Source organism: Staurois parvus, unplaced genomic scaffold, assembly GCF_062004578.1.
Source record: "Staurois parvus isolate SC_StPar_1 unplaced genomic scaffold, SC_StPar_1.0 ptg000192l, whole genome shotgun sequence".
NCBI lineage: Eukaryota > Metazoa > Chordata > Amphibia > Anura > Ranidae > Staurois > Staurois parvus.
Window position 1 is genome coordinate 7,880,939 of NW_028317988.1, and position 26,469 is coordinate 7,907,407.

At 41.8% G+C, this 26,469-nt stretch overlaps 1 protein-coding gene across 1 annotated transcript; it reads right to left on the minus strand.

Annotated features, from left to right (window-relative positions):
- Positions 1-2,229: 2,229 nt before the first annotated feature.
- On the minus strand, positions 2,230-21,656 carry COX7A2L (cytochrome c oxidase subunit 7A2 like). The gene is made up of 3 exons (XM_089677838.1): positions 21,497-21,656; positions 7,341-7,472; positions 2,230-2,842 (listed from the first exon to the last, which is right to left on the minus strand). The coding sequence occupies exons 1-3, from the start codon at positions 21,566-21,568 to the stop codon at positions 2,702-2,704; spliced, it is 345 nt and encodes a 114-aa protein (XP_089533964.1). The 5' UTR covers positions 21,569-21,656; the 3' UTR covers positions 2,230-2,701.
- Between the last annotated feature and the right edge of the window lie 4,813 nt (positions 21,657-26,469).

Consider the following 26,469-nt stretch of genomic DNA (forward strand, 5'->3'; position numbering starts at 1 on the left):
GTGCAGCATTGCATGACCGCGCAATTATCAGTTGAATTAGTGCAGCGCTAAGTAGCAAAAAGAGGCCTGGTCAGGAAGGGGGGTAAATCCTCAGGAGGGCAAGCAGTTAAGAAAGAATGACACTCACACTAGAAATATCTGTACAGACATCTGCTTTGCAAGCCAGCTACTAGACCAAAACAAGGATTCATCCAAAAGAATTCAGAACTCCCACCTGGTATACTTGGTCCGGGTCAGTAAAACCTTGCACACTGGCATTGGGTATTAACATTTAAAACCACTTACTGTACTTCATTGAAAATACCACTTTGGGTGTGTAAAATATCAGCATGACAGCCAGGCAGCTAGTATTCTCAGAGAGAATGACTTGACTTCTGTACAACCAGCCTTTCAGGTTTTTTCGCTCTATCAGTGCCGCCAGTTATAGTCTGCAACACTGAGCATTTTATTTCGCCGGCAAGGAAGGCTTCCCTGCCGGCAGAATACAAAAGTGCTGTGGGAGCGATTCCCCCATCCACCTTGAATGTGTGGATGGGGAAATAAACACATTTTTCACGGGAAAAAAAAACAAAAAACAAAACATAAAGCCTGCCTTAAAGAGTACCCAAACTGTAGAAGCTGTGCCAAATAAAGCAGGCAAAAAGCAAATCGCTAGCCAACAGCCTCCTTTTAAAGTGGACAGTGACTGTACACGTTCTATAGCTGATCTTTTTTTTATTTTTTAAATTGCTCACATACTATGCATTGTTCTGCAAAGTATCTCTGGAGGCAGCATCTTGGTAAAGGATTAAGGTTTTGTTTTTTTGTGATTCCTGGTGGGGTAATGTTTAAGCAAAAGAGGTACAATAACCACCTCACCTTCACCTCAGAAGAGAGCCACAGACTGAATAAATCATAAGCAGGAAGATGCACTGCAGGTTCCTCTCCAGAAAGGAGAATATTGAGTGGCACAGTAGAAACATCACCAAAACTCTGGAGACTAGCTGTCAGATGTAGTAGTGCCTTAGATGTGAAATATACAGCTATGAGGTTCAAGGCACAGGAAGTGCACGGCTAGCTTTCAGGAGTTCAGGACAAAAAGGTAAACTTTGTACTGAAAGATTTAGGAACAATTATTCTTGTTCACATGTTCACTATAACATAGAAGTTCTTAAATTTTTTGAGTTCAGGTTCACTTTAAAGTGGAACTTCACTCTCTCAATCAACATCGACTATTTCTAATCCTTATGTTGCTAACATTTAGCAAATAGATAGGAAAGTAGATCATATTTACTTGTGTTAAACTTTTTTTTTTTTGCATTCTTTCATTTATTTCCTGGTTTCCATGCCTAGGCAAATGTCATACATCCCAGGAGTCTTCGGGGGGGGGGTAGGGTTCTAAAGCCTGAGCCAAGGACAGATGGATTTCAGGAAGTACAGTGAAGGAAATAGTTTGGCAATAATTTGGTAGCCTAGTCCAGCCTTGTGTAGGTCTACAATCTTGTCCCCGACATCCTTTGGTCTTTGCCATGGTAAAGGGTTTGGAATCTGATTGTTTGATGCTCCTGTGGACAGCTGTCTTTTATACAGGTAACAAAATGAGATTAGCAGCACTCCCTTTAAGAGATTGCTTCTAATCTCAGCTTGTTACCTGCATGAAAGACACCTAGTAGCCAGACATCCTGCTGAATGATAGAGGATCAAATATTTCTTTCCCTCATGAACATGCAAATCAGTTGCATAATTTGTTAGACATGCATTTCTTTTGAATGTTTTTGTTGCTATTCTGTCTCTCAGTGTTACAGTACACCTACCATTCGATTTCTGACTGATCATTTCTTGGTGAGTGGGCAAACATTCAAAATCAGCAGGGGATCAAATACTTATTTCCTTCAGTGTAACTGGTACATGAATCATCTGCCCTTACTCAAGATGGCTACTGCCAGAAATGCCAAAGGTGTTTTTCAAAAGGATTTCAAAATAAAGCATGGATGGATGGAAGAGTTTGTTTTTAAATATTAAAAATAAATTATATAGCATTTTTGCTTTGCGATGCAGTGCAGTTCCACATTAAGCAAATAGAAATGCATCAGTGTAAATTTCATGTCGGCGGTTTTAACCCTTAAATGAAGTCTCTTTTCTGCACTATCAGCAGAATATTAAACCAACAAAAGTACAGAAAGGTAGCTTTTGCTGTGCGGTTTAGAATATCCCTCTGAACACAGCATACCAACAAGACAATTCCACTCATTACGGATGGAAAGCATTTATTGTTACATTTTGCTTCACACTTTGCACAGAAGTCTTGCTTTCAATGTACATGTGACCCATTGCAATAACGCCTTAACACAACTTGTGCGTTACAAGAGTTGAATCAATCTGGTAAGATGACCTGAGACAACTAAATTAAAAAATTCTGCCTCATATCCTGGTTAGGGCTCTGTTCAGAAAGAACACTTCTTAAATCTGCATAAGAGTGTATTCATAGGAATGGAAGAGGAGTTGCCAATAAATACATCCAACTTTATAATCATTCCTTAACTTAAATAGTACTCGCAGCCTATGTGATTGAGGAAATGGCTGCAGCGCTTTTTTTCCCTCCCCCAAAGTAAAACAATTGTTTTTGGAACAGTAACATGTAAAACTCTCAGTAAGATAGATCTATTGACAAAAATAAAATTTACATGTTTGGCATTAGCTCTGTGATCAGTTCCAGACTTATTTATTTTTTTCTGGGCTGTGCGGCCATGAAGATCGCTATGAGGCAATAGCCGACCCCTCCGATTGCTAATGCCATAGTGGTTCGGTACAGAAGTCTGTCGAAATATCCTCCTTTTAGGTGGACAGGTATGCCGTCAGGTTTCTAAAGAGAAAAAGAAAAGAAAAAATATTGGAAGCTCAAGTTTACATTTACGGTCTGAAGCATAACAGAGCAGACTAATGACCATGGTGCAAGAGTAATCCAGTTGCTAGTGACAGCTTGCCAGAGTCAACTTTGAAAAGAGACTGCTTTCCTGGTCCTATGGCATCGCTTGCTTGCAGGAAACTGCATAACATACACAGCTCTGCAGAGGGCAGGCACAGTAGATCTATTCTAATGGGTAGGAGAAGCAGAGAGGTGGTCTTTCCCTTTGTAGTGATCAGCCATACACTCCCCTCTAGTTATTAGCTGAAATCTATTATATGATTATTCTCAGTCAAAACAGTCTAACACAGGTTAAAGTGGCTGTAAAGGTAAAAAAAGTTTTTTTTACCGTAATGCATTCTCCACACAAAAAAAAACAAAATAAAAAAACCCATCCTCTCTCAAACCAGCGTTGTGCCTGTCTGCAAGCAGCTCTTCTTAGAGCCATTGGTTCTTGCTGCTGTCAGTCAAAGCCAGTGAGGAGGGAGCAGGGGGGCTGAGATTTACTGAGCCTATAGCCTGAGTCTATAGACACATACAGCTCGGTTTGGGATTTTTGTAATGTACAGCGCTGAGCGAACTATTGGCGCTTTATAAATACTGTATAATAATAATAACGCCAATATCAAACCCACCCTGCAGGCCAGAGTACTTGGTGTCATTCTGGACTCCAACCTATCCTTCCAGCCCCAAGTCCAATCTTTAACAAACTCATGCAGACTCCACCTCTGCAACATCACCAAAATCTGCACGTTCCTAACCCCAGAAACCACTAAACAGCTCATCCACTCCCTCATCATATCATGACTTGACTACTGCAACTCCCTCCTCACTGGCCTGCCTCGCCGCTGGCTATCCCCGCTTCAGTCCATCCTGAATACGGCTGCCAGACTCATTCACCTTTCCAACCGCTCTGTCTCCGCCACCCCCCTCTGCCAATCCCTCCACTGGCTTCTGATTGCGCAACGGATAAAAATTCAAAATCCTAACACTGACGTACAAAGCTGTCCACCATACTGCCCCGAACTACATCACCGACCTAATATCCAAGTACCGCCCAGCACGCACACTCCGCTCCTCACAAGACCTCCTTCTCTCTAGTTCCCTGGTCGTCTCCTCCCATGCCCGCCTCCAGGACTTCTCCAGGGTGTCACCCATCCTCTGGAACTCCCTGCCCCAACCCATCAGATGATCACCTACTCTCCTCTCCTTTAGGCGCACCCTGAAAACCCATCTCTTCAGGGAAGCCTACCCCACCCCCAGCTAACTTGACCAACCTCCTCCACTCTTCCTACCACTCCATCCCCCACAGCTATCTCCTCCTGTACCACCATCCCCTCCCTCCTAGATTGTAAGCTCGAAAGAGCAGGGCCCTCAATCCCCTCATGTTTTGCATTGTATTGGTATTGTTCTGTCACATGTTCTGTCCCCCTTTTGTAATGTACAGCGCTGCGCGAACTATTGGCGCTTTATAAATACTGAATAATAATAATAATAATAATTTAGCTTGCACAAGAGAAGAAGCCAAGAGAGCTGACAGGGGACCCAAGAAGAGGAGGTTTGCGGCCGCTCTGTGCAAAACCATTGCACAGAGCAGGTATGTATAGCATGTTTTTTATTAAAAATCTCTGTCCGGTTATAAAAGCAGAACTCCATCCAAAAAAACATTGTGTTCTTAGTACATAAGAATTAATAAACATTCTTATTACGTCCATGTTTTTATTCAGTTGGTGGAAAGTTGCACTGACCTGCCATTTCATAGTTCTGATAAAGATTTCCAGTTTAAGGCTGACTGTGCTATCTTGCTGGCAAAAGTATGGGACATGCTGCTCCCAGGCCCTGAATCAGATAATTCAAACAGACAACATGCCTGGGATCTCTTCCTCCTAGATTAAACCCAAGCTTGTCAGTCAAAACACGTCGGAGGAGGATCCGAGTGTTCATGTTCAACAAATATATGAAGTTACCAGCGTTTGAATTTTTTCGTAGTGTAGCTGATCTTATCCTTTGAATCTACACTGTCTTGCTGTCACTGAATATTAGATGGAGTCAGGGTTGTTGGCCCACTTAAACTTCTCTATCTACAACCCCAATACCAAAAAAGTTGGGACACCGTGTAAAATCTACATAAAAACAGAATGCAATAATTTGAAAATCTCATAAACTCCTATTTTATTCACAATAGAAAACATATCAAAATGTTTAAACTGAGAAAATGTACCATTTTCAGGAAAAAAAAAAAAAAAGTCTCAAAAAAGTTTGGACAGGGCAACAAAAAGTTGTAAACATGTTATACTTACCTAAATAAAATAAATATGCAGCGCTAATGACATAAAAAGTATAAAATACAGTAAAATCACAATAAATCACACTGTATAAACTGCTGAATGCTTATGAACTGGAATGCTTCTATGATATGTGCATATAGCCAAAAGGTACGTAATCCAATAGGCTAGTAACTTTAGTGATAGTGAACATGGGTAGAGAACCCCAATACGATCAAAAAACAGAAGCCACAAACCTATGATAATATGTACACTGTGACTATGTGTAAGCATCACCGCAATCACCTCAGCTTATAGAGACTCAGCACTTTATACAGTGTGATTTATTGTGATTTTACACTTTTTATGTCATTAGCGCTGCATATGCATATTTATTTTATTTATTTACTTATCCTATTGGTTCTTGAGGTACCTTTCTATGCCAGCAGCTATTATTTTTTTAGACTCATTTTTTAACATGTTATACTTACCTGCTCTGTACAGTGGTTTTGCACAAAGCAGGTTTTGTGCAGGCGCTTCTTCCCCCCTGACCAGTGCCCGCAACAGCAAACCACTTGCTATGGGGGCACTGGTGCATGCTCGCTCCCGAGCCCGGTTCTATGCATCCATAAGACAGTCGTGGCTCAGCCCCTCCCCACGCTTTCTCCTCATTGGCACATGGGCTGTGATTGACAGCAGTGGAAGCCAACAGCTCCCACTGTGGTCTCAGCCAATGAGGAGAGGGAGTACCAGGATAGCCGAAGGCTCCCGTGTACAGTGCTGCATCAAGATCGGGCTCAGGTAAGTATTGGGGGGCGGTGAGGGGAGCAACACACAGGTTTTTTTTTTCCCTTTAAGCATAGAATGCATGAAGGTTTAAAGAAAAAAAAAAAAAAAATTCATCCACACTAATCTGCTTACATTCCCCCCTCCTCCAAGCTACTACTACTTTCCAGGATTGAGGGGGGACCAGTTCCCCCCCTCCCGCCCAAGAGGAGGAGTAAGAGACTGCCTACTCTCCCCTCCCTTTTTTTCCCCCTTCTTTTTCTTCCTCTCCCCTTTTCCCACACCTTACTCTGCTGACTTGCCACTCTACATAGCCCGTCTTCACTACATCTCCACCACAAGGGCCATACTTCATCTGCTTAGACGGACCTATATGTGGAACTAGCTCTCCCAAGATCTCTTGATTCCCACACCTTTCCCAATGTTCTTAATTCCAAAGCCCCACCCCTCATCGACACCTTTTGTGTGAAAGATGTAAGAGATCCCCTTCCTGATGCTTCCCACATGAGCCACATCTCCTCCCTGCCCCTCCCTTCTAGGTTCGCACTTTCCCTTTCCCCTCCCTCCCACAGGGGCAACACCCCACTAGTTTATTAATGTTTTTGGTCAACCTCATGATCAGAACTCGTACTTGCAAGTTGTGTATTATATGGTTTTCATCTAACTCATTTCTCATGTCTGTATGGCTTTTATTCTTTCAATCTTTTCAATGAGACAAAAAAAAAAAAAAACCTTACTCCTTTACAACCACTTTAAATTTATCTACAGTACATGATATCATCAAACGATTCAGAGAACATGGAGAAATCTGTGTGCAAGGGAAAAGGCCAAAGGCTGAAACAATTATTGGATGTCCATGATCTTCAGGCACAGGCATGATTCTGTGTTGCACATCACTGCATGGGCTCAGGAATACTTCCAAAAATCTCTGTGAACATAGTTCACCGTGGCATCCAAAAAACAAAGTTATGTAAAGAAGAAGGCATATCTGAACTCATTACCCAGGAACACCATGGTCTTCTCTGGGCCATGTTTTATATTTTTTGTAAAAAAGGTGACTTACACTTGCTTTAAAGAAAGAAAAAAAAAGTCTGATGGAGTTGGGATTTAAGACCAGTAACATATAACATGTAAAATGGATGATCTAAGGAGTATTAATTTGGACACCAAAGGCTGTGCCTACAGTGATGAAAATCTATCCTTAAGACAAAAAGGCAGACAACGTGACAGTCACATAAAATGTCATTCTGTAGTAAAAAGTTTACAAGATTGGATGTGCTGATATTTCTATGATGACAAAATGCTACAGAACCACCAATCACTTCTCTCCTTATGTACACAATATTATTCATACCATAAAAGAATTGGCACATTTTATCACATAGCATTCGTGTTCCATTAATCACCTGGAAGAATTTCTGCAGCTCTGGCACTCTGTTTTTGATCAAGAAGGAAGAAGCTGAGGGTTCACCTGAAGGTTTTGTTGGTGTTGCAAAAATGGGGGCTGGAGCCTTGGGGTTGGTAAAAGGTCGGAACCCCTACAGAAGAGAAAAAAGAAAATTGTAATTGGCCATGATGTTTGTGCTACACCAAAATTTGAAAAAGTTACCACTCATCATGAAATGCATTACTGGTGTTATAAATCAATGTGCTTATTAAAGAAACCTGTACACATTGGATTTTTACTTTACTTTATTTCCCATTAGACCATTTGTTATCACACACACACTTTGATTAGGCGCTTCTGACACATTTATTGTATATTGGATTTTTTTTTTTAAAATACTGTGGGAGGTAGATGGTCTAATCTGTTCATATTAAAGTCTATGGAATTAACTAAAACCTGACATGACATTATTGGAGCCCCATCATCATGGTATAAGAACCCTGAAACCCATTTTGTCTCACCTGGCACTGCCATCTAGAACCATTTCAGAGTGTAAGACTGAAGAGCCAAAACTCCTGCCAGTAATACACCCTGGCAGACACCAGGGCTGTGGAGTCGGAGGAAATTTTGGGTACCTGGAGTCGGAGTCGGCAAACAATGCTCCGACTCTGATTAAATTTAGATTGGAATTAAAAAAAAAGCAAGTTTAAATGTCCCAATTCACAAAAAGTTATAATGAATGACTTCTCTACTGTAAGAATAAAGACCAATGCATGCAGTGCCTCACGTAACCACAAAACGAACACGTTAAGTGACCGTGAAGAAGCATGCTTTTCATGTGCTTCACTATATGGCACGCAACGCATGGACTGGTAAAGTTCCTGTTCCTGATGTTTATGCCTGCTGCTACTATCCAGCCACTTGATTAATTAATAAAAAAAATTAATAAAAAAAAAAAACTTTGTTTTCATTGTGTTCGTCTTTTGCTTAAACTGTTCAATACAGTAGACTGTTGGCTTCCCAGCCAGTAGTCCTGTGGTAATGACATGTATTTTGCCTTTCTTTCCTTCAAGGAATGTATAAAATACATTCACATATTAATACAGAGGAGTCGGAAGTACAAAAAAACCTGAGGAGTCGGAACATTTATCTACCGACTCCACAGCCCTGGCAGACACTGTGGATTAAATAGCCACAGCCTAAAGGGCTACACATGGGGGAAGTTAGGGACATGCAGGACAAGTCCTCTGGTATTATTTACAGCTGGATATTCAGCTTTTTTTCCCATTCATCCAGCAGGCTTGAACACAAAAAAAATAAATAAATAGATCACAGAATCCTACATCCACACAAGTGATTTGGATGCATAAATCTCTTCCACTGGGTTATTGTGTTCTGACAGCAAAGACAATCAGTCACCTATCAGAATACAAGGATCAGTGCTGCAGCAATGGCTGATCAAATGCTGGTTTCCAGCAGGACCATTCGACAGAAACAGAACAATCTGCTTCTGTTGAACAGAAAGGTTTACACAGAGATCAAAATTCCAATGGTTGCGGCTGAAATAAGTGTATACCCAGGTTAACACCCAACAATCTGTTGTAAAACTCCACACAGCAGGGTAATCCATGTGGGATAAAAAGGCATGGATATCAAAAGAAAAATATGTGGCTTTAAAGCGGACTTCCGGGTTTCTTTTAACTTCACTTAATTTTAAAACGTTCATTTGGACCAAGTTGGTCCAACAAACTATTTGAGTCATTAACAGTAGCAGTGGCTGTGAGCACTGTATAAAATTGTATGTAATATACAGTTGTGACCAAAATTATTCAACCCCCAATGCTGTAAAGGGGTTTAGGGACTATAGTGTACATTTGGAATTGTATTCAGAATCAAATCCTACAAGGACGTTGTAACTACCCAAATGCAACTAAAATGACATCAATTGTTTATGTAATACAGTAGTAAATGGTTCTTATGTGGTTTCTTCATTGCCACAATTATTCAACCCCTTAAAGACTACCACTCTGAAGAACAGAGGTTCATACAGGTGCTTTCCATCAGGTATTGAAAACACCTGTGGATGTCACCGAGCAGCAATCAAGCATAATAAGCACCAATTAGGCAGCTTTAAAATGACTGTGATACTCAGCTCCTTCTAGACATTTACTGGTGTGGTTACAAACATGGTGAAGGCAAGAGAATGGTCCAGGAAGACAAGAGAAGAGGTGATTTCTCTTCACAGGAAGGGCAATGGCTATAAGAAGATTGCAAAGATGTTAAACATACCAAGAGACACCTTAGGAAGCATCATTCGCAAATTCAAGGCAAAGGGCACTGTTGAAACGCTACCTGGTCGTGGCAGAAAGAAGATGCTGACTTCGACTGCTGTGCGCTACCTGAAGCGTAGAGTGGAGAGAAGTCCCCGTGTGACTGCTGAGGAACTGAGAAAAGATTTGTCAGATGTGGGTACAGAAGTTTCAGCCCAGACAATAAGACGCACACTGCGTAATGAAGGCCTCCGTGCCAGAACTCCCAGGCGTACCCCCTTGCTGTCTCCAAAGAATAAGAAGAGTCGACTGCAGTATGCCAAAAGCCATGTGGACAAACCACAAAAGTTGTGGGATAGTGTTCTGTGGACTGATGAAACAAAATTAGAACTGTTTGGGCCCATGGATCAACGCTATGTTTGGAGGAGGAAGAACAAGGCCTATGATGAAAAGAACACCTTGCCTACTGTGAAGCATGGTGGAGGGTCAATCATGCTTTGGGGCTGTTTTGCTTCTGCAGGTACAGGGAAGCTTCAGCGTGTGCAAGGTACCATGAATTCTCTTCAGTACCAGGAGATATTGGATGGAAACGTGATGCAGTCCGTCACACACCTGAGGCTTGGGAGACGTTGGACCTTTCAACAGGACAATGATCCCAAGCATACCTCCAAGTCCACTAGAGCATGGTTGCAGAGGAAAGGCTGGAACATTTTGGAGTGGCCATCGCAGTCACCAGACTTAAATCCGATTGAGAACCTCTGGTGGGACTTAAAGAAAGCAGTTGCAGTGCGCAAGCCTAAGAATGTGACTGAACTGGAGGCCTTTGCCCATGAAGAATGGGCGAAGATACCCGTAGATCGCTGCAAGACACTTGTGTCAAGCTATGCTTCACGTTTAAAAGCTGTTATAACTGTAAAAGGATGCTGTACTAAGTACTAAGATTGAATGTCACTTGGGGGTTGAATAAAACTGATAATGCTGTGAGCACAGAAAAGACATTTGTGGTTATTTCATTATAACTGTTATGTTATATTTGTCTGACCTACAAGTGCCTCTTTAATGTAAATGTAAGCAAGATGACTGAATGATCAAAAGCAATGTCAAACTGGCCAAAACACTCAATTTCAGTGGGGGTTGAATAATTTTGGTCACAACTGTATAATACCTCCCAAAGAAAAAGCCTCAAGGTCTAGAAACAATGTGTGGTCCGGGAGTCCCCAATCAAAGATCCAATAATAAACCAAAATAAAATGATTAGTTATGGACTCAACCAGGACTCTAGGGTTTTTGGTTATTATATTAATCTAAGCATAAATTAGTAAGCAGATGGTCAAGGAACTCATGAACGACTTCTTTAATGAAAGCATCATTAAAACATGAAAAAAACAAAACAAAAAAACACCACACTCCACAGATCTCACATTGTTCCCCCTTGTAGAATTGGGGGACATAATTAGACCCTGTATGAACATCAATATTGTCCCATGATGACCAGCACAGCTCCGCATTTGAAATTCTAGAGTACAGGAAGTAGAGTCCTCATTAAAGGAATGTTCCTTATATTGCAACTTGAAACTTTCAAAATAAAGGACATATTGCAAGGGAGAAGTATTATGTAGAAGTGTTAACTTTCTCCAAGCCAATTAATTTACACGTATTGGGATTGACACGTAGCAGAATAAATTTTGGCCTAAATTTATGACGAAATTAGATTTTTTTACTGGATATGTTTTATAGCAAAAAAAAAAAAATATCAAAAATATTGTTTTTTTCCTCAAAATTGTCGGGTTTTTTTTTTTTTTATAGCCCAAAAAAACAAAAAAAAAAAAAAAAAACAAACAAAAAAAAAAAAAAACACCACACACAGGCAATCAAATACCACCAAATGAAAGCTCAATTCGTGGGGAAAAAAAAGGACGTAAATTTCATTTGGGTGCAGCATTGCACGACCATGCAATTGTCAGTTAAAGTAACGCAGCGCCATAACGCAAAAAATGGCCTGGTCAGGAAGGGGGGGGGGGGTAAATCCTCAGGAGGGCAAATGGTTAATATAATAACCAAAAACCCTAGAGTCCTGGTTGAGCCCATAACTAATCATTTTAGTTTGGTTTATAAATTGTATGTAACCTCAACTGCACAATATACAGCACTTTGTCCCAGCAGTGGAATGGGACCTTTCTATCCCACCCCCAGAACAAAGTCAAGTCAGGCTAAATACTGCTCAGCCATTCAGAGGAAATTTTGTATTCTATGATCGAATACAAAGCTTCCTCTGACTGACTGAGACAGAGAATGGCTGATGACATCAAGAAGTCTTCTTCAGCCAATTAGAGGAAGCTTTGTATTCATTCAGCCCAACTAATTTTGTTCCTGTGTGTGGGATCGTCTTGTCCCACTGCTGGAACACAAAACTCTGCATATTGTATGTAGGCTACATACTGTTTATACAGTGCTCCCAGCCGCTGCATTTGCTAGGGAAATAGTTTGTTTTGACTATCCGGGTTCAAGTAAACCATTTAAAGTTAAAGGAAACCTGGAGATCAGTTTTAAAGTGGTTGCATACCCTTGCATTTACCCTCAGGTGATATACAGAGATGAAACAAATCCTCCTACATAGTAGCACCTGTTTATCTGCAGTATTCTCTCCTCTACAGCCTTCCAAAGAACACACTTTACATTTCTCAGCTCTAGAAAGCAGAGGGTGAGGATCTGTTGACACAGCACACCATATAGCAGAGAGCGAAGTGCAAAATGAGAGCTGCATGCTGTAAAAAAGACACACCCCCTCGCCAAAATCCCTTGGGGAAACATGCACAGCTGAGACTGTCAATCATCTGCTGTATTCTTTGGCAGGGGTGGGGGGGTTGTGCATCTAGAACAGTTTGACATCAGTACAGACCAGCCTCTCTCTACCATTTTACCCCAGAGGAACCCTTGAAATTATTTGCAGGTTTCCGAGAACCCCTGCTAAGGCTAATCCATTAGAAGTCATTGTGAAAATGTCCTTTACATTGGTAATCAGTGGAAAGAACGTTTTCCCTAACAGTGCTGGTCAGATCATCACCCCTGCAGTCATTCTGATAACTCTGCCAATTGGTGTGGGAGCTGGAACAATGTAGACACTATCAGATTTGGTGGTCAATTAGCAACAAGTCAAGGAGCCCCTGGCAACCTCTTGAAGAACCCTCGTTGAGAATGGCTGGCATAGACATGACTCAAGCAGAGAGCAGGCATATAAAAGGCTCATTCAGATAGCAGAGAAATGAGAGAGGAGACAGAAATCACACTTGGTGCTTTGGATCAACGCAAGTACACAATAGAGGATAGACTTTGTTCATTTCAGATGTTTACAGACACTTTGAGGCTGTTGTAAGCCATGTTAGGGTCCATTCACATGGCAAAGTGTGCATTCAGGATAAGTAAACACTTGTGTGCTGATACTGATGTGTATTGGTCCTTCCATTAGTATGTGTTGTTAACAAACGTGCCAAGGCATCTGGTGTGAATGGACCCTTAGGGGTTTATTTACTAAAGCTGGAGAGTCCAAAATCAGACTCCCTTCTGCATAGAAACCAATCAGCTTCCAGGTTTCATTGCCAAAGCTTCATTGAACAAGCTGAGGTTAGAAGCTGATTGGTTTCTATGCAGAAGGGAGTCTGATTTTGGACTCTCCAGCTTTAGTAAATAAACCCCTTAATGTCTATATAAATGTGACTGGTTCTCTCTAAACCTCTACATCCTTTGAAAGGGACATGATCAGTCACTAGAAAGGAACTCCGTAACAGTGAAAGAAGAAATCCTGTATTTTACCAGTGTTAAAACCTTTATTTCTTAAATCAAGGAATGCGCTAAAACCACAAACTATTCCTAATTTAGTGTAGAAACATTAGTGCAAAAGATATATATATCTATTATCAATTAATATCAAAAAATATCAAAATTATGTGCAAAACATAAGTAATTTAAATAATTACGTTTGTGAATATAAAAAAAACAAAAATGTCCAATTCTGAATTTCTTCAAATGTCCAAATAAATCCTTTCCAAATTCAGGTGCTCTCAAAGAAATTGTGCCAAAATCCACCACCAAAAGTAAAGTTGGGTAACTCACCAGAGCTCCATGCTGATCAATCTCTAGATCAGCAAAAAACGCTTTTTGCTCTGGGAGCAGATGAAATGAAAACCTTTATCTTCTATCAAATCAAAAACTGAGGGAATTTAGAGAAAGCAGAAATCCCCTTTTAACCTATTTAAAAAGCACATCTGAAAATTATAAATGTGCTGTAAAGAGTTCACTTAAAATGTAGAAGTATCAAATTAATTCTCATATTTCTAAGTAAGAGGTGACGATAAAAGTCTAAAAGCCTTTTCATTAACAGGCTTAGCAACCTTTTATGAACAGTTATCCAGGCAGCCAACAACCAGTATGGAGGATTATACTCCTTTGATACAAAACATACCTTGTGTTGTTCTCACAAGGGCTCCTACACTTAGAACATGTCTTTCTCGATGAAGGTCATTCTGGCAGGATGACTGCTACATTCGTTTCTGCCCACGTTCACATTTCTCCAACAGCAACGCAAGAGAAAAGGGTGATTGTAGAGAACAAATAAGGAGAGAATCTGTCGCTCCAATCCAATAACTGTCAACAGCCCAGATAAGAGGGGAGCTGGACTCTCTGTTCACCTCTAAATGTTGCTGTAATCAGAACATTTCCTGCACACTTATCACATGAAGGTGTCCGCAGACATGACAAACTTCCAGTGTCTAGATATCCTTGAAATGTGGAAGTCATGGATTTCAAAGACACAGCCACGTCTATCTATAAACCAACACAATACACAGATTTCCCAGAACTCACAAGGAAGCAAAAGGCTACCAAACTAAAGCTGGCCATACATGGTTCAGTTTTTTTGTTTGTTTGTTGTGTGGATGGGGAATCCTGCTCTCCATGCCATTGTATTCTGAAAGCAGGGTGACTCTGCCGTTGTCAGAATACAGATCAGGGCTGCAGTGGCTTTTATTCGACAAGGTGATCCAACAGAAGTCAATCGGTATATTGACTTCTGTTCAACTACAGTGGCAACATACGGATCAAAATTTGGCTGGTTCCTGCTGAATCAGCCCTATTTGGGTCCTTGTATTGCTACCCTAAAACATTGACACATTTAAATATACTGCACATCAAGATCTCAGATACATGTGTAGAGACACATGTGAGAGCCACTCACAGTTCTCTAGACAGCAGTCTAGGAAAGGAGCAGCATTAGGACATGAATCAAATAGCTGATCAATAAAGGTAACCTTTTCTCTCAAATCTCTATAAGCCAGTGTCAGTAAGGAAGGGAAATGGGCATCAGAGCTGTTATGTCATCCAACACAATAAGCAAGCCTAAAGGGTAACTCCACATACAAACATACACACACGGCTCAAAAAAATTAAAAGGACACTTTTTAATCAGAGTATAGCATCAAATCAATAAAACTCCTGGGATAATGATCTGGTCAGTTAAGTAGCAGAGGAGGTTGTTAATCAGTTTCAGCTGCTTTGGTGTTAATGAATTTAACAACAGGTGCACTAGATGGGCAACACTGAGACGACTCTCAAAACAGGAATGGTTTTACAGGTGGAGGCCACTGACATTTTTTTCCCTACTCATATTTTCTGACTGTTTTTTTTTTACTAGTTTTGCATTTGGCTAGGGTCAGGGTCACTACTGGTAGTATGAGGCAATACCTAGACCCTATAGAGGTTGCACAGGCAGTCCAACTCCTCCAGGATGAAGGTTTGCTGTGTCTCCCAGCACGGTCTCAAGAGCATGGAGGAGATTCCAGGAGACAGGCAGTTACTCTAGGAGAGCTGGACAGGGCCATAGAAGGTCCTTAACCCATCAGCAGGACCGGTATCTGCTCCTTTGTGCAAGGAGAAACAGGACGAGCACTGCCAGAGCCCTACAAAATGACCTCCAGCAGGCCACTTTTGTGAATGTCTCTGACCAAACAATCAGAAACAGACTTCATGAGGGTGGCTTGAGGGACTGACGTCCTCTAGTGGGCCCTGTGCTCACTGCCTGGCACCATAGAGCTCGACTGAAATTTGTAATTGAACACCAGAATTGGCAGGACCGCACTGGTGCCCTGTGCTTTTCACAGATGAGAGCAGGTTCACCCTGAGCACATGTGACAGACATGAAAGGGTCTGGAGAAGCCGTGGAGAACGTTATTCTGCCTGTAACATCGTTCAGCATGACCGTTTTGGTGGTGGGTCAGTGATGGTCTGGGGAGGTAAATCCATGGAGGGATGCACAGACCTCTACAGGCTAGACAATTAGGTATCAGGATGAAATCCTTGGACCTATTTTCAGACCCTACATTGGTGCAGTGGGTCTTAGGTTCTTCCTGGTGCACGACAATGCCCAGCTTCACGTGGCAAGAGTAGTGGCAAAATACAAGTTTTGGATATGCAGCGTTAAATAAAGTGATACCATAAAAGACAAGGACTGATGTACGTTATTAAAATGTTCATAAACAATAAATAAGTCCCAAATAGGATGGTGTTCCAATGGCTGTTAGGGCCAAGCAGTATAGTTTGATTCCGTGAAGTAATAGTACAATAATGTGCTTACCAGAAGTACATACAAACTGCGCGTTGTATGCATATAATCTGTAAATGCGTCAAGGTCTGGTCACCGGTATGGCGCCATCAGGTACAGTGGCAGACTCTAAAGGATGATGTCAATCACGCTCAGGGTCCACCTCAGACTCACCAGTGGGTCCAACGCCGTCCAGACTCCAGAAATCACTCCACCTTAAAGGGCTTGCAAAATAACGAGCCAGGGAGGCAAGATGGTGCTGATAGAGTAGTATCGTTTTTATTTTAATAGAATCCAAATAAATTAAAAAAGACACTCACATAGGATTAAAATGGCTTTCAGGCTTTCCTCATGAATGTGTGGTCATCAAAAGAAAAAGCGTCACATTGAGGAATTCCCCTGACATGTTTCGTGCGGAACGCACATTCTCAAAGGGATAAATCCTCTCAGTGGGACGCCAGATTAAATAGACACATATATTGTAGATGCATACAAGCAAGTCTACAAGACATGGTCATATTGGGATGACATCTGAAAATACAGAGGAGAAACCCACCGGGATTTAAAGCCTTGGGCAACAAGCGCATACGACGTTCTTTTAATTAGGGGTCATGGATGGTCGGCGAGTGCATTATTAGCAGCACAAGGTGGTGGAGCACGTAGAAAAATTGCATGAAGATTTTTTGAAGCACTAGGAGGATTTTTTTGCACACTACACAGTGTGGGACTTGTTTATTGATTATAACATTTGTGTATGTTATTGATACATAGTACTGTTTGGTATAAGTGTGCATCAAACCTTTTTTGTATTTTATTGCATTTTGGAGTGTATCTTCACTTTAAGGGGGCAGCTAATACATATTATGATAATTTTTCACAAATTTGGGATTAGGTTAAGGTTAATGTATTTAATTTTTACTGAAGGTTTGTTAAGCTGCAATATATTACATTTTTGGCTTTGGGTTTAATACCACTTTAAGGTTTTCAGACAACTCCAGGAAGTATCGAAGGGATGAGATGACAAAAGTGAAGGCAAGTTTAGCCAGGATATGGTGTACTTTTTAACAAGGAAAAACTTGAGGTTGAGTTTCTAATGCTAACTGAACTTAAAGTGTTACTATACCCACAACAGTAAATACAGTCTGTATATGCAGTAAAGCATACTTCTTATAGTCACTGTGGAACCTAAAGGGTTAATCCTCCGCATTGTGTAAAAAGGCTGCTTGATCCTCCCTTCTCTGATCCTCCTCTTCTACTGTCCCCAATCCATCTGTTGATAGTACAGAGGTCTTTGGGCACGTGTCCTCCAGAAACCAACATCCACAGGAGAGGTCCTAACCCTAGCACTGTACCACACAACTCTCCACTTCTCTGAAACAATGGGCTCCTAAAGAAATTTCAGCTGTCTTGTCAAAAAATAAGTGATCATCAAAGGAAACCACTCAGACGCTGTGCCCTACAAGCACAAGACCTTACAGCGTACACAAAAGGTGTAAAGGAAGGCATTCTCAGTGAGGTAAAATGCTACTGCACAAGAGAGCAGCAAGGATCAGCAATCATGAGTGGAAGGTGATCCCACCAGCTACCAGCCTTTAGTCCGGACCAACAGCTGTCTTTGACAACTCAAGTCTCTGCGCTGAAAGTGCAGTTAGTGCAGTTGTGTGGTCGTAAAGGGGTTAAACACCTCCCTACTGCTGGAATCTAAAAGAATGGCTGGAAGGTGGAGGCGTTTTTTTTTTAGTTCAGTTTACAAAAATCACTCCAGCCAGTGTCAGGAATGACTGTCAAAAGTCTCAGAAGAGACACAAAGTAAAAAGCAGTTCTGTAACTTGTGATTGTTGTGATGACCAATCACAGTAATCACAAATGTAAACACACTAATGTGTATATCTGGGAGCCTCCCCCTTCCTATTACAAATGAGGAAAAAGAAGTAATGAATGAATGACTTCACTCTCCTCTCCTGTCTCTGTATATTAAACCTCTTACCTCCCCCTATCCTGCACATTAATACCCTCCATTTTACATTAACCTCTTTATCGCCTCCTCCCACTGTGTATGACCTGGATCTAGTGCATCATTCCCAAGCTGCGTGTTTTATCCACTTCAAAAGCTGCGTGTTTCTTCATTACAAATACATTGTAGCAAAAGATGACATCACCTTGGGTGTCTACATTAAAAAAAAAAAAAAAAAACACCATCCACAATAACTAGTGATGCACCGATCAGCCCTTTAGCTACTCCCAGACTGGATATGCATAATTATTTTAGGTCAGTGACTCAATCCTTATTGAGCCCAGTTGGTCACTGTTCTGGCCAACTAGCATTTTCAAAAGAGGACTGTAAATGGCAGCCCCCCCACCATAAGTCCCTCTGTAAAATTTTGATTGAATCCTCTTGCTACCAGAGCTGTTTTTGCACATTTTGCACACTATAAAAAATTGTTTCAGTTGTGAAGATAAGTTAAAACCCTCAAAACATTTTCTGAAAGCAGAGATCCTGGAGAATAAAATAGTAGTAGTTCTATTTTCTTTCAACCATTAGCACAGCGGTTTATCAAGCACCAAGCAAATAGATACCCAACCTTACAGTAAGGAGGTGATATGTTGCCTGCATTAAAGGAGAAATTCACCTTTTCACCTTTTTAAAACAAATAATGATAAATGCACATCTTTTTACAGGTTAAAAAAAATTTGCATTTATTATTATTATTATTATTATTTTTTGTTTGAGCCTGGAAAGGATTGTGCCTGTGATCACCAGATCACAGGTGCCATGCAGGACTCTTGCACAGTACATCGTATGGACAAGCAGGTATACACTTACAGGAAGAATCAATGAACTACCAGAGCGCTCAACAGCACCGTGGTATTTAATTGAGAACTACAAGCTGACAGCCACAAAGGTTGTTGGTACTTGTAGTTGATTCATTCACAGAACTCTGTGAATGAATGATGCGGCCGCTCTCTTTTCAAAAAGTGACAGCTGGTACAGGGAGCCAGCTGCTGCCCACCAATCAAGACAGTAGGGACAATTTTTTTTTCCCAGCCCTGAGTGGCTGCAGGCCCTGGTTTAGGTTGGCGAACAGAGGACAGTAAATTACTCCTTCACGCCACGGTGCAGAGATGTCAGATGTCTGCAAGCGTTCTGCAAGGGCACAAAATCAATTGTTCTCTATGTGCCCTGTTCAAAACACTGGTATTGTGCAGATTTTTTTTTTTGCTGCAATGTGCATAAAACTCATGTAAACTGATGTCTCTGACAGTGAAATATGCACATCAGTTTCTATGCACATATGGTGTAAACGAGCCCTAAAAAAAACACGGCTCAGCTGTCTACTTTTATTGCCCCCTAGCTGAGCATCTGAACAAGTTATAAGGCATGGGTGTCAAACTGGCGGCCCTCCAGCTGTTGCCAAACTACAAGTCCCACGAAGCATTGCAAGATTGACAGTTACAAGCATGACTTACAAAGGCAGAGGCATGATGGGACTTTTAGTTTGGCAACAGCTGGAGGGCCGCCAGTTTGACACCCCTGTCCTAAGGCATTCCTCATCTAGGCGAGACCTTCTCCCTACCCCCTGCATGTGCACAGATGTGTCACAGGGCTTGGGCCCTGAGAGAACTTTGCAGCATATCTGTGCACGCACCGGGTTCTCCAGCCATTGTGCACACATGGGGCTTCTCACACACACACGTGCAAAGTCTGCTACCAGGAGAGTCCAATGGACGCACCCGCACGTGAACCATAGTCGTGGCACCCAAGGGGGGGGGGGGGGGGGGGGTTAGTGGAGATACCTGGGGGGCAACTGAAGTTCTGCTTTAACCTCCATGGCAGTATTCCCGAGTGTAGCTCGGGATAAAGTGTCAGTACCACAAGCACTAAGCCTGAGCTACACTCAGGCTTAGCATGCGGCGCTGCTCCGCGATCCCTTGATCACTTACCTTGTCCTGCGCTCCCGCGATGTCCCTCCTGCAGTGTCCCCGGCAATGTAATCTGGCAGATGCCGGCATCCGTCTTTTGGGCTCCGTTCCCTGTGAGCGCTGGGACGTACGGGGGACGGAACGGCGGGAAATTTGAAAATGACAAAAAGTGACATTCACTAAAATCACATAGTAAAACATTACTGTATCAAACCATTTCACATACATTTTGTCCCGAGTGCTTTGTCCTGCGCCCTGCCTGCATTGTTACTGTTCTTTCTGCCTGGAAACTGAGAAACGTCCATGGCGTCCAAAAAGCGTCCCTTTATTATTATTATACAGTATTTATATAGCGCCAAAGGGTATGCTCAGAGCTGTACAGTAGCAAGGGGGACAGAACATGAGACAAGACAGTAACAAAACAGTACACGAGGGATTCAAGGGCCCTGCTCTTTCGAGCTTACAATCTAGGAGAGTCCCTTTAGGTCAAAAGCGGTTTTAGACCGGCTAGAGAACAGCGATAGTAAATCAGAACCACTTGCAGAATTGAGTGATAATGATTCGTGGGGGAAATTCATCAGACGCTGAAAACAATTTTGCGACTTTGCTCAGCAATGTGAGAACTTGGCGCTCTATTTCAAATTTCAGTGTTTTTGGTTTGATTATATTATTGAAATAAAATTATATTATTTATTAAATTATAATTTATGATTTCATGTTTCAAATTTTAACATACCCGAGATGTTTACTAGATTCTTGTTCGGACAGATTTCAGTGAGTTATTCCTAAAAATTACAGGCCTACAATAAAAAAAATACATATTTCCATGCAAAAAAAGGTACCGCTTTGAGCACAGAAATATGGACATAATCAGACCGCTAGGGAGGTTAAACTGCAAAGGAAGCAAGATGGGGTGTACACGATGCTTTGCAGCATAGCAAAAATGAATAGGGTCACATCGCAACCATTGAGCCAAGGGCTAGGATCACAGATATGGCGTAGGATTTCTATTCAAAAAGACCAAACACAAAAAACAGGCCATCACGACAGCATCACCTTCTCTATGCCTGTCAGGACTGAGAACAGCAATCCACTGTGGATTACTCTTCAAGGTGTAAACAAGCACAAACAAACCGTGCTCCCGTCATAACATTGTTCTGCCTTTACAATTCTAATAAATATATAAAAAAAAAAAACAACAAAAACCCTTCAGAGCAGAAACATTTCATTGATTTGTTACAGCTGCAGGTGAAGGATCAGCAATGCATGCTCCGGCTTTTACTTCCCCAGCACCTCAGCCTGTCCTGACCGGCCTTGTCAATGACATTAAGCGGTGAAGGTCAACCTGCAGGCAGGGCTCTCCTCCCGGAACACCCCCAACTCCCCTCTCACCTGCGGGCTGCAAGCCTCGACCGACGGCGCCCCGACTAGCTTCTGAGTGAAGCCGCTGAACTTATAATACATGGTGCCAAACTCAGGCTCTGCGTGGACGCCGGCCTGCTACAACACGAAGGACCTCAGGGACCGCTGCGTCGCCGTTTGATGACGTCTAGCCTGCCTTCCTGTTGCCTAAAAGCAAACAGACGGAACATTATTCTTTTATTGTAAAGTGATTGCACGAAATACATTTCAAAACTGATAGATATGTTCAGTAAAATGTAACGAGTCCGCCAGGTTGTGGCGTTTGCGAATGTGTTGAAAGATGTTCATCAGGCAGAGGGGGCAGACCGGCTGTGTCACCTTGTGTTGTTAGAGCCGAGCAGGCGCCCAGGTCACCCTGACAGCCTGCCACGTGATGGGAGAGCTGACAGTTCCCAGGGCAACAAATTCCAGGAAACAATAATAATAATGATAATAATAATAAAAAAAAAAGGTAATTCATTATTAGGAATGCATAACTAGTAAATACATAAATAATAATACATAAATGACAATAGAATAATAAACGCTGCTGCCAGACTCATCCACATTACCAAGCGCTCAGCTTCTGCTACTCCTCTCTGCCAGTCCTTCCAATGGCTTCCACTCACCCAGCAAATTCAATTCAAAATACTAATAACAACATACAAAGCCATCCACAATTCGGCCCCCACCTATATCACTACCCTTGTCTAAAAAATACCAACCAAATTTTCTTCCTCCAGAGACCTCCTGCTCTCTAGCTCCCTTGTCACCTCCTCTCATGCTCGCCTCCAGGACTTCTCCAGAGTCTCTCCCATCCTATGAAACTCCCTACCCCAATCTGTCTGACTATCTCCTACTCTGTCTACATTTAGAAAATCCCTGAAAACCATTCTCTGCAGACAAGCCTATCCAGCCTACACCTAATATTTGTACTTTATTTATTCCATCAGCTCATCCCCCACAGTTATTACCTTTTGTATCAATTGACCCTCGCTTTTCGATTGTAAGCTCTAAGAAACAGGCCCCTCTGATTCCTCCTGTATTCGATTGTATTGTTATTTTACTGTCTGCCCTCACGCTGTAAAGCGCTGCACAAACTGTATATAAATTCTGTATAATAATAATACATTGTCTGTGGGGGAAGTACTGAATGGGAATTTCAGACTTTGCTCCTATAATGCAATGGTAAGGCCTCATTCAGAGACGTGCCTGTACCCCCTGATAGGGAGATTCACCCTCTCTACTTGTCCTGTTTAGTATTATCATTGAAAGTGAAAGTAAAAGAAAAATCCCACATTTTGGGTTGTCCCCAGAAAAGTAATAGAAGAGAAATTTTCCAATGGGGACATTAGTTCTGGTGACCTGGGGGTCCCCAAGGGATTCTCTTAATTTACAGAGATTTCATCTCACTTCCTGTTTGGCTATGGGACAGGAAGTGAAGGGAAATCTCCCCAATGGGACACAGATGGGAAACAAAAAATCTGACGGGTTCTGACCCTCGTTTTCTCTATCCAAAATGGAAAAAAAAATTGCTTATATTTCTACTTTAAGGGAATACAGGGGATTGCATTAACGAGGGCCAGCGGATTCTTGCGTCTGGAATGACAGGTGTGAGCAAACTGCTGCAGCCACTCAGCCTGTACAAAGCAATGACAGGCTAAGGCGAGCCGTGGCTGTTCACATGTATCGGCATATCCAGCTGTTACCTATGTTTAGGGATGGATGAGCAACCCTGGACGCGGACAGATGTATCCAGGGTTAGACATCTCTATGGTCAACCAGGCTTTTAGAAGGAGAACAGGCCAATCAGATAAAGTGCTGGTTTGTTAAAGGGTTAGTTCACCTTTTCCAAGAACCTGCGTATGCAGATAAAGGATGTCAGTAGATAAACACTAATCGTCTGAAACCCGGACACACATAGGCATGAGCATAGGTATGCCTAGGCACACCCAAATCACCCGGAGCTTGTGCTGAATCAGCCAAAATTGAAACTGTGGATAGCTTTGTCAGCACTTTCTGACTCAACAAAAGTTGATTTTCAATCAAGTTTTGTCAAATGAGCCAGGTGGAAAATTGTTGGCTAAACAGTACCTGCATCCAATCAGATGTTTGCACTGTTTGGGCATTCTGACAGCCCTCTAGCTGGCTGTCAGAATACAATAACCAGCAGAGGGAGAATTCTCCATCCATGCTCTTAGCATTGAGATTCCTCCAGCAGAGGGAGCTCCCTCCATCTCTGCTCTTTGCATTGAGTTTCCTCTAGCAGTGGAAGCTTCCTCCATCCCTGCTATTAGCATTGAGATTTCTTCAGCAGGGGGAGCTTTCTCCATCAGCAATTTTAACACTGAGATTCATTGAACAGAGGGTGCTTCCTCCATCCCTGCTCTTAGCAATGATATTCCTCCAGTAGTGGGAGCTTCCATCCATCCCTACTGTTAGCATTGAGATTCCTCCAGCAGAGGCTGCTTCCTCCATCAGTGCATTTAGCACTGAGATTCATCCAGGAAAGGGAGCTTCCTCCATCCCTGCTTCCAACATTGAGATCAATCCACCAGAGGGAGCTTCCTCCATCAGTGCTGTTAGTATTGAGATTCCTCCAGCAGTCGGAGCTTCCTCCATCCATGCCATCCTGAGGAAATCACGTGTACGTGAAGCAACGTGTAGATGCGACGTGGTGACACACTTCCGGCAGAGCGCCATCTTGCTACACCAGGTTTACACAGTACACCCATACTGAGTGATGTGACAAGCCTTCTTTGATCTGTGTTAATGTGAGTGCAATATTTGGCGATTTAACATGCTTTTAACATATTAAATATTGTTGCACTATGGGAGACTTGTCTTTTGTCCTTTCATGGCTGTAATGTGATACTCATTTATTGGCCTGCACTGCGTTTATCCCTGAGTGGAAGAGTGATTTATATTGGAAGGAAGTTACCAGTGAGGTTCAGTGGACTCAGAGCGACCTGGAGAGTTGGCACCTGTAGGATCCAGAGTGATCCAAGAGGCGTGTTGACCCTTTTGGGTCACAGCAAGGAGGTGAGGGGGCATGCCTGTGATCTAAGGATATATGCTCACCATCTGCACCAGCACTATAGCACGTGGTTTGAAGATATATGCACATTTATTTCAGGTACTTTTATAGCGATGTCAATTTATACAGCGCTTTACACTTATATATATTGAACATTCACATCAGTCCCTAACCCTTAAGGGGTGTACAATCTAAGGTCCCTAACTTACATTCATATACTAGGGCCAATTTAGACAGGATCCAATTAACCTACCAGCATGTCTTTGGAATGTGGGAGGAAACTGGAGCACCTGGAAGAAACCCACGCAAGCACAGGGAGAACATGCAAACTCCACGCAGGAGGCGCCATGGTCGGGAATCAAACCCATGACCCATTTACTGCAAGGCAGATGTGCTAACCACTAAGCCACTGTGCCGCCCATGCTCATTTTGGCAGTCTTTACCATCTTTGCTATTCTTGGCAATTTGTTGGACACTTTTTATCATTTTATGCGTTTATGAAGTTTATGTTTATATATTGTGTTTAACATTATTCACTAGTCACATTATTTGGTTTATATCCCAATTTTGTGTACACTTTATATCCCTTATTTTGGGATCCACTGTATATAGCACCTAGTCTTTTGGGGTTTGGTCCCAAGTGGAACTGGATAGTGTCACTGTATGAGAGTCCGGGCATAGGACCAGCTTCATCATATGCACTTTGTGTACTGTTAATATCACAGTTTGAGACACTGTTTTTCTAAATCTTGATAGACCTATCACTTATATTATTTATATTCATTCATTTATGTGATTTATGTTTTTTATCTTATTGTGGAGTTTGCACATTTAGTTTTCAGCGCTACACCACTATTATATTTTATCACTTATATTTGTCCACTTATAGATAGAGGATAGGGTGTTAGCAGCATATAGAAATTAGGTTCCATATTAGCGCAGGGGGATCTCTGTCACCATCTAATTCACTGTTAATACCGTTGTGGGGAACAGAATTCCTCCTCCCCCCTGGGAATGAGAATATTGCAGGTAATTGGATAAAAGATAAAAATATACATTTAAAAGATATTATTGATAAAGGGGAATTGTGCACTTATATAGATTTAAAAAATAAGAAGGAAATATTCTGTGTGTTAGAAGAGTGGCGTTATTATCAATTAAGACACTTTGTCACAGCTCTCCCGCAGCCACTGAGGACGAGGGAAGACATGTATCCATTTGAACAACTTTTTCGTATGGACACAATGCGAAGGCATGTGACCACTCGCATAGATTCTTACTGCTATATCTGGAACTGTCTTTCCAGCGTTCTTAGAAAAGTGGGAAAAAGAATTAGGAACAAAATTAAATGATAAAAAAAAAAGAGAATATTTAATTTAATACATGGCACAGTGGATATGAACACAATAGAAATGAATTATAAATGTTTAGTTAGGTGGTATGTTACACCTAGTGTGGCACATAATCAAAGAATAGAGAACTCACCTTTATGTTGGAGGGGATGTGGAAAGATAGGAACAATGGCACACATATGGTGGGATTTCCCCAAAACACAGCAATTTTGGCAGGGAATAATACAACAAATACAGGAAATATCGGGGATTAGTGTACTGAAGGACCCCTGGGTCTGTCTATTTCATAATACTGATATCACGGTGAAGCAATATAAGAGCTCGATGATTTTTCACTTAATGCGGCAAAAGGACTGATTCCTATGTTCTGGCAGGCTCAGGAAGCCCCCAAAATCACGGACTGGATAAATAGGATAGAGTTTATATACAGGATGGAGAAGTTGTACCATATGGGAAAGGATAAAATTGAAAATGTTAAGAATATCTGGGACAGATGGACGATCTTTAAAACATCTAGGAGATATTCAGAATTGACTAAGGGGCAATACAGGGTTCAGACAAGATAAGAAAACTGG

What these genes read in the sequence shown, in the direction of transcription:
- COX7A2L (XM_089677838.1), bottom strand. Translation starts at nt 21,568, where the DNA reads ATGTATTATAAGTTCAGCGGCTTCACTCAGAAGCTAGTCGGGGCGCCG. An exon ending in TCGAGGCTTGCAGCCCGCAG is followed by an intron (nt 7,473 to 21,496) that starts GTGAGAGGGGAG and finishes TCTCTTCTGTAG; the next exon opens with GGGTTCCGACCTTTTACCAA. An exon ending in AGCTGCAGAAATTCTTCCAG is followed by an intron (nt 2,843 to 7,340) that starts GTGATTAATGGA and finishes TTTTCTCTTTAG; the next exon opens with AAACCTGACGGCATACCTGT.